The 13,538-nt window shown below is 42.3% G+C and overlaps 1 protein-coding gene across 1 annotated transcript; it reads right to left on the bottom strand.

The window, feature by feature from the left end:
- Positions 1-9,500: 9,500 nt before the first annotated feature.
- Positions 9,501-13,059, bottom strand: hmgcl (3-hydroxy-3-methylglutaryl-CoA lyase). Its single transcript, XM_042500489.2, has 9 exons — positions 12,908-13,059; positions 12,583-12,666; positions 12,291-12,398; positions 12,055-12,150; positions 11,780-11,928; positions 11,633-11,696; positions 11,333-11,521; positions 10,507-10,632; positions 9,501-10,285 (listed from the first exon to the last, which is right to left on the bottom strand). The coding sequence occupies exons 1-9, from the start codon at positions 13,001-13,003 to the stop codon at positions 10,184-10,186; spliced, it is 1,014 nt and encodes a 337-aa protein (XP_042356423.2). The 5' UTR covers positions 13,004-13,059; the 3' UTR covers positions 9,501-10,183.
- Between the last annotated feature and the right edge of the window lie 479 nt (positions 13,060-13,538).

The raw sequence follows: 13,538 nt of genomic DNA, 5'->3' as shown, positions 1-13,538 counted from the left end.
CCCAGAGAACCCCCCACAGGACTCCCCGAGGGACATGGTCGATTGCCTTCTCCAAATCCACAAAACACATGTGGACTGGTTGGGCAAACTCCCATGCACCCCAAGGATCCTGCCAAGGGTCCAGAGCTGGTCCACAGTTCCAGGACCAGGACAAAAACTGCATTGCTCCTCCTGGATTCGAGGTTCGACTATCCGGTGGACCCTCCTCTCCAGTGCCCCTGAATAGACCTTACCAGAGAGGCTGAGGAGTGTGATCCCCCTATAGTTGGAACACACCATCCAGTCCTCCTTCTTAAAAAGAAGGACCACCACCCCGGTCTGCCAGTCCAGAGGCACTGCCCCTATGTCCACGCAATGTTGCAGAGTCGTGTCAACCATGACAGCCCTACAACATCCTGGGCCTTAAGGAACACTGGGCGGATCTTATCCACCCCCAGGGCCTTGCCACCGAGGAGCTTTTTGACCACCTCAGCCCCAGAGATGGGAGAGCCCACCCCTGAGTCCCCAGGCCCTGCTTCCTCACCGGAAGGCATGTCGGTGGAATTGAGGAGGTCTTCGAAGTATTCCTTCAACCACTCCACAACGTCCCGAGTCGAAGTCAGCAGCGCACCGTCCCCACCATACACAGTGTTGACAGAGCACTGCTTACCCCTCCTGAGACGCCATATGGTGGTCCAGAACCTCTTCAAAGGCGTCCAGAAGTCATTCTCCATGGCCTCACTGAACTCCTCCCATGCCCTGGTTTTCACCTCGGCGACCACCGTGGCTGCGCTATGCTTGGCCTGCCGGTACCTGTCTGCTGCCTCTGGAGTCCCACAGGCCAAGAAGGCCCGACAGGACTCCTTCTTCAGCTTGACGGCTTCCTATATTGCCGGTGTTGGCCGCCAGAACAAAGGAGGAACGGAACATGGCCCACCCGGACTCAATATCCCCGCCTCTCCAGGGACATGTTAGAAGCTCTCCCGGAGGTGGGAGTTGAAGCTCCTTCTGATGGGAGACTCTGCCAGACGTTCCCGGGAGACCCTCACAATTTGGGTCTGCAAGGCCTGACCGGCGTCCTCCCCCACCATCGGAGCCAACTCACCACCATGTGGTGATCAGCTGACAGCTCCACCCCTCTCTTCACCCGCATGTCTTCGACATTTGGGTGCAAGTCCGATGACAGGACTACAAAGTCGATCATTGACCTGTAGCCTATGGTGTTCTGGTGCCATGTGCACATATGGACAACATTATGCCTGAACATGGAGTTTGTTAAAGACAATCTGTGGCGAGCACAGAATTCCAATAATAAAACACGACTCTGGTTCAGATCGGGGGGCGGGGCATTCCTCCCGATTATGCCCCTCTGGTCCCACTGTTGTTGCCACCGTGGGCGTCCCCCAGTGAAATGAGGGAATCCCCAGAAAGAGCACTCTCCAGCACCCCCTCTAAGGACTCCAAAAAGGGTGGATACTCTGAGCTGCCATTTGGACCATAATCACAAACAACAGTCAGGATCTGTCCCCCCACCCGAAGGCGGAGGGAGGCTACCCTCTCGTCCACCGGAGTAAACTCCAACATACAGGCACCGAGCCAGGGGGCAATAAGTATCGCCACCCCTGCCAGGCGCCTCTCACCAGTGGCAACTCCAGAGTGGAAGAGAGTCCAACCCCTCTCGAGAAGACTGGTTCCGGAGCCCACGCTGTGCGTCGAGGTGAGGCCGACTATATCTAGTCTGAACTTCTCAACCTCACACACTCACACACCAGCTCAGGCACCTTCCCCACCAGAGAGGTGACATTCCACATCCCTAAAGCTAGCTTCTGCAGCCGAGGATCGGACCGCCAAGGTCCCTGCTTTGGCCAACTTACATTGCACCCGACCCCTTTGGCCCCTCCGATGGGTGGTGAGCCCATGGGAAGGAGGTCCCACACTATCTCTTCGGGCTGTGCCCAGCCAGGCCCCATGGCTAAAGGCCAAGCCACAAGGCGCTCGCCATCGAGTCCTAGCCCCAGGCCTGGCTCCAGGGGGGGCCCCGGTGACCCGTGTCCGGGCGGGGGAAACCATTTTTGTAACTCATCATAAGGAGTCTGGTGAGCTACACTTTGTCTGGTCCCTCCCCTAGGACCTGTTTGTTATGGGTGACCCTACCAGGGGCATAAAGCCCCCAACAACTTAGCTCCTAGGATCATTCTGATACGTAAACCCCTCCACCACGATAACGTGGTAGCTCAGGGAGGGTTTTTTTTCAACATGCATTATTATGATGTTTTGGGCGTTTTTGCAACATTCTGTGCTATGGTGTGTCTTGGCACTTTATTTATTGCTGTTTTGAGGGGTTTTTTTTTAGTTGTTTTTGGGACATGTCGTATTTTGACATTTTTGCTAAATCTTCTTGGTCATTTTTTCAACATACATTATTATGGTGTTTTTGGCTAGCTTCGCAACATTGACTGCTATGGCTTGTTTCGGCACGCTATTTTATGCAGTTTTCAGCTTTATTTTTTTGGCTATTTCATATTTTGAAATTTTCGCCATACATGGTACATATATGATATGGCATTTTTGGTCGTTTTTTGCTTTTTTGTTGACATGGTATAGTGTGGTGTGTCTCTACAGGCTATAATATGTTGTTTTCAAACATTTTTTAGACGTGAAAATCTGACATTTTTTCAACATGCTATATTAAGACATTTTCGCCTCTCTACAAGCTGTAATATGGTGTTTTCAGCCATTTTTTGGACATGTGGAAATTTGAGGTTTTTCAACATACTACACTATGATAGTATTGATTTCATTGCTGGGGGGCACATAGTTGGCCACGGGTCTAAGGGTGCCCCTGCCATCATATGTTGTTCAAAAATTGGTCAAAACTGCATACTATTGCCTGACATCATTCTACTGCATCCTGCTCAAAAATGTATCAAAACGTAATAGTATAGCATTTCTGTGGCGACTATCAGGCTTTCAAAAGTTTGCCACCCAGAGGCTGAGCAGAGGAACACTAACCTGCTGGACATGCTGGCTGTCACTGAATGAGTGAGAGGACTCCGATGACTGCGTTTCTGTGGATTTATTGTAGAAAACAGTTACATCAACCATTTCAGACCAAGTTCCACAACTGCACACAGGTGTCCAATAATGTAGCAAACAGTGATCAAAAAAGTGACAAAAAATATCAAGCATAATGCAGTCAGTTAAAAATGAGGGCTTCCCCTGTCACCCCCCCTCCTCCAGTCATTCACAAAAACTGACTGACTGACAGTGTGACCAGGTGTTCCAGCACCAGGTGACCCAATCACCTGACATGACCACATAAGGTGAAGATACTAAAAATATTAATCTGGCACCTACAATGTCATTCAAAAATTGGTCAAAATGTCATACTACATCATGGCATTCAAAAATCAATCAAAACGTCACACTATGGCATGTTGTTAAATAACTGGTCAAAATGTTATATCATAGCATGTCATTCAAAAACTGATCAAAACGTTATAGTATACTATATCATTTTTATCCATTTTTAAGCAACATACTATAGTGTGACGCTTTTTGAACGACGTAGTATACCAGGCGTCACCAAATGGTGGACCGCGGTCCGTGTCCGGACCAAGTGACGGTTCTGTCCAGACCGATGGTAAATGCCTGACAAATAACCCAAAAGTTGTATTAATCCTCAGGGAGCGTTATTTTTTTCAACGTGCGGTTAGACCGCGGGCCCAGCTAAACCAGTTATTACGGCAATAGCTCACCATATAGCGAATGAGCCAATCAAATCAACTGATTACCGCGGAACAGAATGAACAGACTGGAGCAGAAATGGCATGGTCGAAAGCAAATGAGTGTTCACTGCGGGTTGCACGGATTTTAGGATAGCATAAAAAAAAACCCATTCAGTGACGGGACAGGACAACTGTGAAGGGGTGCTTGAGCGCCGCTGCAGAGACCTTACTCGAAGGTTAACAAAAAGACGAACTGTGTGACAAAATCAAACAAATCCCTATGTCCGACAGAATGACAGAAAATCAAAAATATTAACTAATGATGTCCTGTCACAGCTTGATGCAGATATGCAGAGTGCAGAATGCATATCATTAGCCACTGATGAGTCTGCAAATGTCACGGATGGTGCCCAACTTTTGCTCTATGTGATTTTTTTTCACAAAGAAAAGAAAGAGATCTGTGAGGACCTACTGGGTGTAAGGCCACTTGAGACACACACAAGAGAGGGAGACATATATGAGGTTATTAAGGAGATGCTGTTAAAGAGGGGGATTGATCTGGAAAAGGTGATCTCAGTCACTACAGATGGTGCCCAAGCCATGGTAGGAAGAGAGAGGGGGGCTGTGACACGGATGAAAGAAGACAACCCAGATCTCATAGCATACCACTGTATCGTCCATCAGACTGTTCGGGGTGCCAGAGTTTTCCGACGTGATGAGTACAATAATAAAACTCATCAACTTCCTCAGAGCATCATCATCCCATCAACAACGTCTGCTGAGAGATTTTCTGAGAGAAGGTGAGGCAAATGCAAATGACCTCCCGCTGCACAACAATGAAAGATGGCTGGGCAAAGAGGATGCTTTAGGTCACTAAATTTCGTAATGAAATTTAATTTAAGCCATACCGTTTGTAACATTTTTGCAAGATGAGCACAATATGGACATGGTGGCTTTTTTGGTCGACATCACAGCACACCTTAATGAGCTCAATTTAAAGCTTCAGGGACAGAATAATTTAATTTCTGATTTGATGACAGCTGTCTGTTCCTTCCAGAAAAAGCTGTAAATTTTCAAAGTTGATCTTCAAGGAGGGTGCACACACTTCCCAAGCGTGAAGGAGCAGATTCAGGGTGACAGAGACAAGATTTCTTACATTGACTTCATAGACAAGCTGATGAGAAACAGAATCCATTTCTCATCAGAGAAGTCAGGGGATTTTCAGCTGTAAGTTTGTTCTACTATTTATTGTTATTTGTGTTGATTTGGTTTTAACATTTATTTTTAATTGTTTAAAATTAACATGAATTATTTTGCTAATTAATCCACTTATAGGAGGTGGCACAGACCTTCAAGTGGGCACATGTTGGATCTCTGCAACTGCAGCTGACTGATCTGCAGCAGATGTTGCACGAAAAGAGCATTTTGGAGCAAGTGACCCTGCTTCTTTCTGGCAAAAAAATTGTGCATGAGACTGCTTCTCCTGATCTTACCAAAGTAGCCCTGCACACCATGACCATGTTTGGATCTACTTACAACTGTGAATCAGTATTCTCTGTCATGAATATTATAAAAAACAAGCACCCTTCCAGGCTCACCAATGAAGAACCTACATATGTGCATGAGAATGGCACTAACAACATTCAAGCCAAGATTCAAGCTGCTGACAGAGCAGTCACATGCCCATTTCTCACATGCCCATGTAATGTTACAAAAGAATTTAAAAAATGATGATGTTAAAGGGAAAGGGGGCATTTTTTCATAAAAAAAGACCATTTTTGTTTTATGTTACTTAAAATTTTCAATCCTATATTACTTGAAATGTAGCTTTAAATTGCACATTTGATATTTTACTTGAAATGCAGGGCTCGAGTGCCTGCCCTGCTGTTTGAAATGTATGCCATTGTTAAACGTGTTAGGAAAGGAAAGAAGAAAATATGAAGGAGACTACTCAAAACTTTGTTTGCATTTTTTCAAAAAGAGGCGCCTTTCGTTTTAATATTACAAAGAAATGAGTAGTTCTGTTGTCAATTATTTGTAATGTAGGCCTGGAGTTCTCTGTGCAGCCACATGTGTCTTAATGTAAACACTAAAAATAAATATGCTGAAATGAAAAGGAAATATATGGTGTTGATTTGATTTGACTGACAGGGGTAGGCCATGGGATGCAATTTAGATATTGTGAGGTTCTGTCCTTTTCTGCGAAGAAATTTTAGTAACTGGACCTATTTGAATTTTAATTGATTACCCCTGTACTATACTACGGCATTTTTATTCATTTTTATACAACATACCACACTATGATTTCACACAATTTTGTTTATGACACACTACACTGTGGCATTTTTTGACACACTTAACTATGACTTCTTTATGACATGCTTTACTATGACTTCGTTGACAACTTATGATATAGTGTACTGCAGCATTTTTTGTTTTTTTTTGACATACTACACTGTCATTTTAAATTTAGTGACACATTTCATTACCCTCTTTGAATACAAAGAATTATTATTATTTTTCTGTTGAATGAATCGTATTTGTGGAGGTCTAAACATTCTCAAAAACTAATAAAACTTGGTTAGCACATGTAGCCTGGGAAAAAAAGGGGATAGATCAAGTGGTTAGTGTGCCTGAGGTTGCTGGTCTTATCTGGGACAGGTGACATTTGACTTTTGTGGTATAAATGAAATAAAATATCGGCTGATATGTCTGTCAGCTCTGCTGATATAAGTCATCGATGATGTCGCTTGCAACAAACACTTAAATCAGTTAAAAAACACCCAATTGTCTCCTGAATTTTCATATACTGAATTCTGAATTTTCCCTGCCAAGAACTTAGTTGATCATTGGCCTGACTCGAATGTTGAATAAATGATACTTGTTAGAAGGTATAGCTCAGTGGGTAAAGCTGGTGATTTATTAGCATGAGATTGCTGGTTCAAGTCTCACCTGTGACAAGTACATTTTGAGCACTGAGCTAAAACCAAAGCAAGCGTAGAGCTAAAGGTAATGTTGAATACATCAAGTTAGGTTAGGAGACAGGAAAGACAATCAAGTTACATGCAGTTTGGTTGTGAGACAGGAAGCTGAGGTGAGAAACAGGAAGTTGGGTTCAGTGACAGCAAGGTTAGTCAAGTTACAACAAGTTGAGAGACAGGAAGTTTGGTTTAGAGACAGGAAGTTGAGTGAAGGTAGAGAATGACAGTATGGGTGAAAAGAAATAAGAAGAAAGGGTCAGACAGTAGAAAGTAAGGGACTAGAATAGGAAAGTCAGGAAAGAGGCAGGTAGTCAGTAGTCAGGTAGGTCAGTCAGGAACATAGCATGTTGCAGCATAGCACAAGTCTGGAAATATGACAGAAGGGGATGATACATCCCTTAGGTCTTGAATGACAGGGAGCAGTCATAAAAAAAGAATATATGGTACATCATTGACGTATCTTGTAGCGAACACTTAAAACATATAAAAAACTGCCAAGAACTTAGTTGATTATCAGCTGTCATCATCAGTTGAGTTTTTGACAGTTTTTGTGTTTTGACACCATATGACCCTTATATCAGCAGAGCACAAAGATATATCAGCCAATATTTTATTGTAATTATACCATAAAATATCATTTGGCTGTAGATTCATACAGTTTAGACACTGATTGTAATATTGCAGAACAAATTAGGCACGTAAAGTTGAATGATATATCATTTTTGCCAATAAATGAGGTGAAGTGGTCCCAAAACAGATAAAACCAGTATCGGCAGATGCGTCTGTCGAAATCATGAAATATCGGCTTGAATCATATATCAGTTGAGTTTTCGACAGATGTCACCGCTGATACTGAATTTTGTATTTCAACACCATATGACCCTTATATCAGCAGAGCAAACAGATGTATCAGCCAATATTTTATTTTAATTATACCATAAAATATCATTTGGCTGTAGATTCATACAGTTTAGACAGTGATTGTAATATTGCAGAACAAATTAGGCACATAAAGTTGAGTGATATATCATTTTGGCCAATAAATTGAATGGGGGTCTGAAAAATAGGTTGTTGTACCCAAACCTTTCAGGAAGTGCGCCATGTATTTATGCAAATTTACATTGTGGCCGAAAGTGGAATTACACCGTTTGAGTCGGTCACGTGATTACGCTGGCCCAGAAAGCATTTCCCCACTGACTAACATGGGGAAAGAAACGTCTGTAAATCAGTTAATACTTTTGTGTGAGCGTCAAAAACCCGCGAACGCCCTCTATCCCTACCTAGATGTAAACCATCCAGTTCGATATCACTGAGAACGTCTAAAAGAGCCGCAAATTTAATTTTTTTAGACCGCCATTCAAGCTAGCCCAGGCTCTATTCCGGAAGTCGGTCGCTCCGCCGGCGGAAGTCACCCGCTCGGCGGCACTCGGCCGCCTTCGGCTGCCGTTAATCTCCACTATCCGTCCTCTATGGGCCAGTAGATGCTGGTATTTCACACAAAACGAGCTTTTTCTGCTTTATGCGCCACTGAGCAGCTGTCATAGCTCATGGTTTGGATGTAGCTTAATTTTCAAAATTCACTTATCAGAGACAAGATTTGAACTCACAATCACTAGCACACTAATCACTTGCCTTAACCACAAGGCTATACATCCTGAGAATAAAAATGGTTTTGACGTTCTTTCTACCTCCAAGCCACAAGGTCATATAATTTTATTTACTGATGTGTCAGGACCAATAATCAACTAAGTTCTTGGCAGGGAAAATTAAGTTCTCTGTATATGAAAATTCAGGAGACAAGGAGACAGCTGTGTGTTTTTTTTAACTGTTTTAAGTGTGCAATGCAAGCTATGTCATCGAAGACTTATATCAGCAGAGCACACAAATATATCTGCTGATATATTATATTACTTAAGCCATAAAAGTCAACCTAAGGGACACTAATCACCTGTATACACTCTGAGATAAACCTCCTGATATGTTTTTAAGTTTCAGTGTTCCCTTTACATCAGTATTGACAGTGACATCCGTTGAATACTCAACTGATATATGAGTCAGGCCAACAATCAACTGTTCTTGGCAGGGAAAATTCAGTATTCAGTATATGAAAATTCAGGAGACAATTGTGTGTGTTTTTTTTTTTTTTTTTTTACTGTTTTAAGTGTTCGTTTCAAGGTACATCATCAATTACTTAAATCAGCAGAACACACACATACACCAGCTGATATTTTATCTTGAAGATGCCATGAAAGTCAAATGTCACTTGTCCCAGATAAGACTTGACCCAGCAACCTCAGGTATACTAATCACCTGATTTACCCACTAAGCCAAACCTCCTGAGATTTTACATGTTTTGATCTTCCATTGAACTTAAACTTGCATTCTCATGGTTTATGAGTAGGTGTTTTAACAGATCGAGCCAATGCCTCTAACACTTCACCTGTGTTTTACCTTGGATATTCTTTGCTTTGGACAGCTGAATTCACCTGTCCTGGGTGAGGTTCAAACTAATGATCTCAAAGTCTGCAGGCAGGCCCTCTAACCAACTGAGCTAAACCTTCAGACATTTCAAGCCTCTTCTCCAAGAAGCGGCCTGTAAAACCTACCTGCCCTGGGTAAGGTTTAAACTCAACATTACAAATACGTTTTTTGTTTCAATCTTAATTAATTAATTTAAATGAAATTTTCATGGTTTGGTCTACAAATGATGTACACCAAGATGACGTTGAATTTATGTGCCCTATCTCACTCCGGGGTCCAAACTCCCTGCGTGTATTACACGACTTTCACTGAAATGAATGGCAGCTTTAGCTGGAGTTCACCAGTACCCCGACATACGTGGGGGTACGAGGGCCCTTTCATTGCTGACTGCAGTTTTAATTTACAAAATGTATTCTTAAATCTAGTTGTACATGTTAAACTTAAAGAGACATTTAAAAATAAATAAACAGAACACATCCAAATTTTTTCACAAGCCAGTACAATGCCCTGTCTCATTGGAACTTATAATTACCTCAGATGCTCTCTAAGACAGTGATCCCATCACGCAGAAGATCATAAAAAATCCGAACGCTTCTGTCTTTTCTCTGACATCAACAGTGAGTTTATCCGTCCCAAGAACATTTTTAACTGGGTCATTTATTATTATAAACAAAGTGCTTCTGGCTTACCCAACTGCCCCGAAAAGAATGTAAGCGCTCTGTTAGACACAGGTGAAGGCATGGACTTGATAAGTAGGATCTGTATGATTAGACAGATAAGGCACTTAATCCAGCTATACTATCATGTAGTGAATATCTAATCAGATACTTGATTCTAAAGAGAGGTGGAGGTCAGTGCCATTTTCATCCTCAAGTAAAATTCTCATACCAGGAGAGGATGAATCAACCTAAAATTAGAAAAGGAAAAACTGAACATACAGAAGATGATGGCTCCTAGGTACACAGTTGTGCTGCAGTGTACAGTCTTTGAAAGAGTCCATGATTTGGCTTTTTTCTAAAGTTTGCAAGTGGCCTGCGCCACTTTGGAGCTGGTCTTTCTGTTAAGGGTTCGACAGATGAAAGCTCCAGCATCCATCAGCTTTGAGAGGTCCACTCCCTAAGATGAGGACAGAGTCAAAAGGGTCAAATATGGGGGAGCTAACAACATACACACAATGCTAAAATTAAAACTGCACATTAAATTGTGCAATGATAATAATTACACATAAAAGCAAGAACATAAATTAAACATAAAATCAATGGCTGAGCAAGAGCTGCATCTTTAATTTCTACTTCAAGACAGGTGTGACTGAAGAGAAACAAAGTGTGACTTCTTACTGTTTGAATCCCAAGTCCATGTAGCATATAGACGACATCTTCAGTTGCAACATTCCCAGAAGCTCCCTGGGCATAGGGACAGCCGCCCAGTCCTGCTACTGATGAGTCTACCACACTGATTCCCATCTGCAAAACAAAGACAATCTGTAACTTGAAACTAATAAAAGTGTTGCATTCACACACACACATTTACGCACTGTGTACTGTCGTACACGGTACCACCTGCTACTCAGTTTTGAAACACTCACACACACACTTACACACCAATAGAACAGCCATCATGAGCAATTTGGGCTTTAGTATCTTGCCCAAGAATACTTCGACATGTTGACTGGATGTGCTGGAGATTGAATCCACAACCTGTAGATTACTGAATGAATGTCATAATGCGCTCTCCAGCAAACCTAATGCCATTTTAACAACTGAGTCAAGCCAATTTTTGACTGAATAATGATATGAAATTTACAGAAATCATGAATGCATTTAAAAGACTGTGTTAATGTGTTAAAACAAGTTTGTTAAAAAATGTGTAACTGAACTTATCACAAAAATGTAATGCTGACATTGCACTTTAATTGCATATATCACCATTAACAACAACAGAGAGAATTTTGAATGTTTCCTTCCTGGGTTGTTGTATTCAACTTGTCTCATAATGGAAAAATATTTGTCACTATTTCTTCCAAAATTGGCTTGGTGGAAGGCATCAAGTCAGGTCTAAAGCAATCACATTTGTGACTAGAGTCCAAACCTCTGCAAAAAAGACAGTCAATTACACTATGTGCATTATTCAAATAGCATTAAAATAATCAGAACCAGTACTGACCTGTAAGGCCACAAGGATGTTAGCCAGGGCCTGGCCGTAGGTATCATGGCAGTGCACTGCCAAGGCATTAACTGGAACTTCTCTGCTCACCACCTCCAGCATTTCAGTCATGCTACCAGGAGTTCCCACTCCGATAGTGTCACCCAGAGAGATCTCATAGCAGCCCATGGAGTACAGACGCTTAGCTACCTGCAAGTTAAGAATCAAAGCTTGACCTAGTTTCATGAGTAACAGACATGCTAATGTTGATGTTTTTTGTCAAAGGATGATGACAAGATTTCTGCCATTTCACAAACTCACATGTGCAACTTTTTCAGGTGCTACCTTGCCTTCATAGGGACAGCCAAGAACACATGACACGTAACTGCAATGAAAAGAAACAGAGAACGAAGTAATTTCAATGATTTATACGTTTGTTGACAGTGAAGAGCGAGACAGTAATCCTACCCTCTAACTGGCACGCCAGCCTCTTTCGCTGCTTTCATTACTTCGTCAAAGCGCTGTAAACTCTCATCCACTGAGCAGTTTATGTTCTTCTTACTGAACTGCTCAGACGCAGCACCAAATATGGCTACCTCTGAAGCTCCTGCCTTCACCTTGAGAAAGTAAGAGCAAAGGAGAGGCTTTTTTAGACTCATCACCTTCAATATGAGAAGCTGGGTGTACACTAGCTCAGTATAGCTTTTGGGCAAGTGTGTTGTAATGTGATGCTAGACACTCACAGCAGCCTGGAAACCCTTCAGGTTGGGGGTGAGGACAGGGTAACAAACTCCAGGTTTCCTGCTGATCCCCTTCATCACCTCCACCTGGTCTGCCATCTAAAAGTAGTACAAGGATGACAGAAACCAGTTAGTGCTTGAGAAAACAAAGCCACCTTCATTCCAACACAGTTTCTGAAACGCCCTGTGTGGGGTGTGTCAGCATTTAACATAACAATAGCTCTGACAGAAAAAATCACCTGAGGGACCCATTTTGGGGATACAAAGCTTGTGGCCTCAATGACTGGAAGTCCTGACATTGACAACATGTCAATCAGATGAATTTTGGTCTCTGTCGGCACGATGGTCTGGAGAGTGGAAGCAGTAAAGCATTAAGATGAAGAACAGTTGATAAACACTGGTTACATAACACATGAGCTGTGCACTATCTCCATCTCTGACACAGAGCAGTTTTAACGTTAAAGTGAGATATCTCCTGCTATAATAGCTAATGTGTAATCATCGTGTCCAGTAATTCTTGAATAATGTTACCTTTTCATTCTGAAGACCATCTCTAGGTCCCACCTCCACTATTTTCACCTTCTCTGGAAGAGCATGACCTGCTCTTACGCCAGCCTACACATACAAAAACACACTTACTACACGTGCAAAGTAGCGTTACATTAGAAATAGATAAGATGACCTGTCTAGCTTGACAAGTAGCCTAACTAGCAGGTGGCTTGGCTACCAAGTATCATCGATGTTAGCTTAACCTTAAAGGACGCTACTAGCCGGCTGACAGGCACTGCCGTCCAGGCTGCAAGCTAAACCTGCACAGTAACAACCTGCTGGAAGACGAAAGAAGAAGAAAACTCACTGCTTTGACTTTCGCTGCTGAGCTAAACGCCACATACTGTTGACCCATTGCGGAGTAAAAAGTGTTTCTGTTGACAAGCCTCATCACAGCCGCCATGACGGTCCAGCCTCCAGTTTGACGTCACTTCTCCCTCGAGAGAGCAGGGACGGTGACCTCGAGGACGATAAAAGCACCGCACGGGCGCCATCTATGGGCCTGGAATCGGAATTGAAAAATCATTTTGAAATCTGTGTTTTTAAGATGTCATTTTGAAATAAATCCACAAAACATTGTCAATTAAAATACATTTCCAACTCCTATATTCTGATTGCAAAGACGCCACTATTCATTTTAAGGCAAACATTCTGATTTTATCGACAACTTCTTGTTCACAAATTTGTTTTATTCTAACACTATACTCATATTAGTGTTTTCCTTCAAGTCTTCTCAAATGCTCAACTCTAAAATGACATATTAACAAAAATAATTGATCAAATACTTTTAAAAATACATAACAAATACCCCCACCTATGACTTTGCTTTGCTGATGTCATTTGAAGTTGCTGCAGAATTAAATCTCTATCACACTGCTGTTTGACAATGCAATATTGGTCAAATTATCAATTTAAACTGTATAAAAACATTTTAAAGC

This window comes from Plectropomus leopardus, chromosome 14, assembly GCF_026936395.1.
Source record: "Plectropomus leopardus strain MGB_pleo_1.0 chromosome 14, ASM2693639v1, whole genome shotgun sequence".
Lineage (NCBI taxonomy): Eukaryota > Metazoa > Chordata > Actinopteri > Perciformes > Serranidae > Plectropomus > Plectropomus leopardus.
This window is presented reverse-complemented; position numbering and strand designations above follow the sequence as displayed.

Coding starts and splice junctions, on each gene's coding strand:
- hmgcl (XM_042500489.2), bottom strand. CDS start 13,003: ATGGCGGCTGTGATGAGGCTTGTCAACAGAAACACTTTTTACTCCGCA. Junction 10,633..11,332: donor ACATCCTTGTGGCCTTACAG/GTCAGTACTGGT, acceptor TTTGTTTTGCAG/ATGGGAATCAGTGTGGTAGA. Junction 10,286..10,506: donor ATGGACTTGGGATTCAAACA/GTAAGAAGTCAC, acceptor TCCTCATCTTAG/GGAGTGGACCTCTCAAAGCT.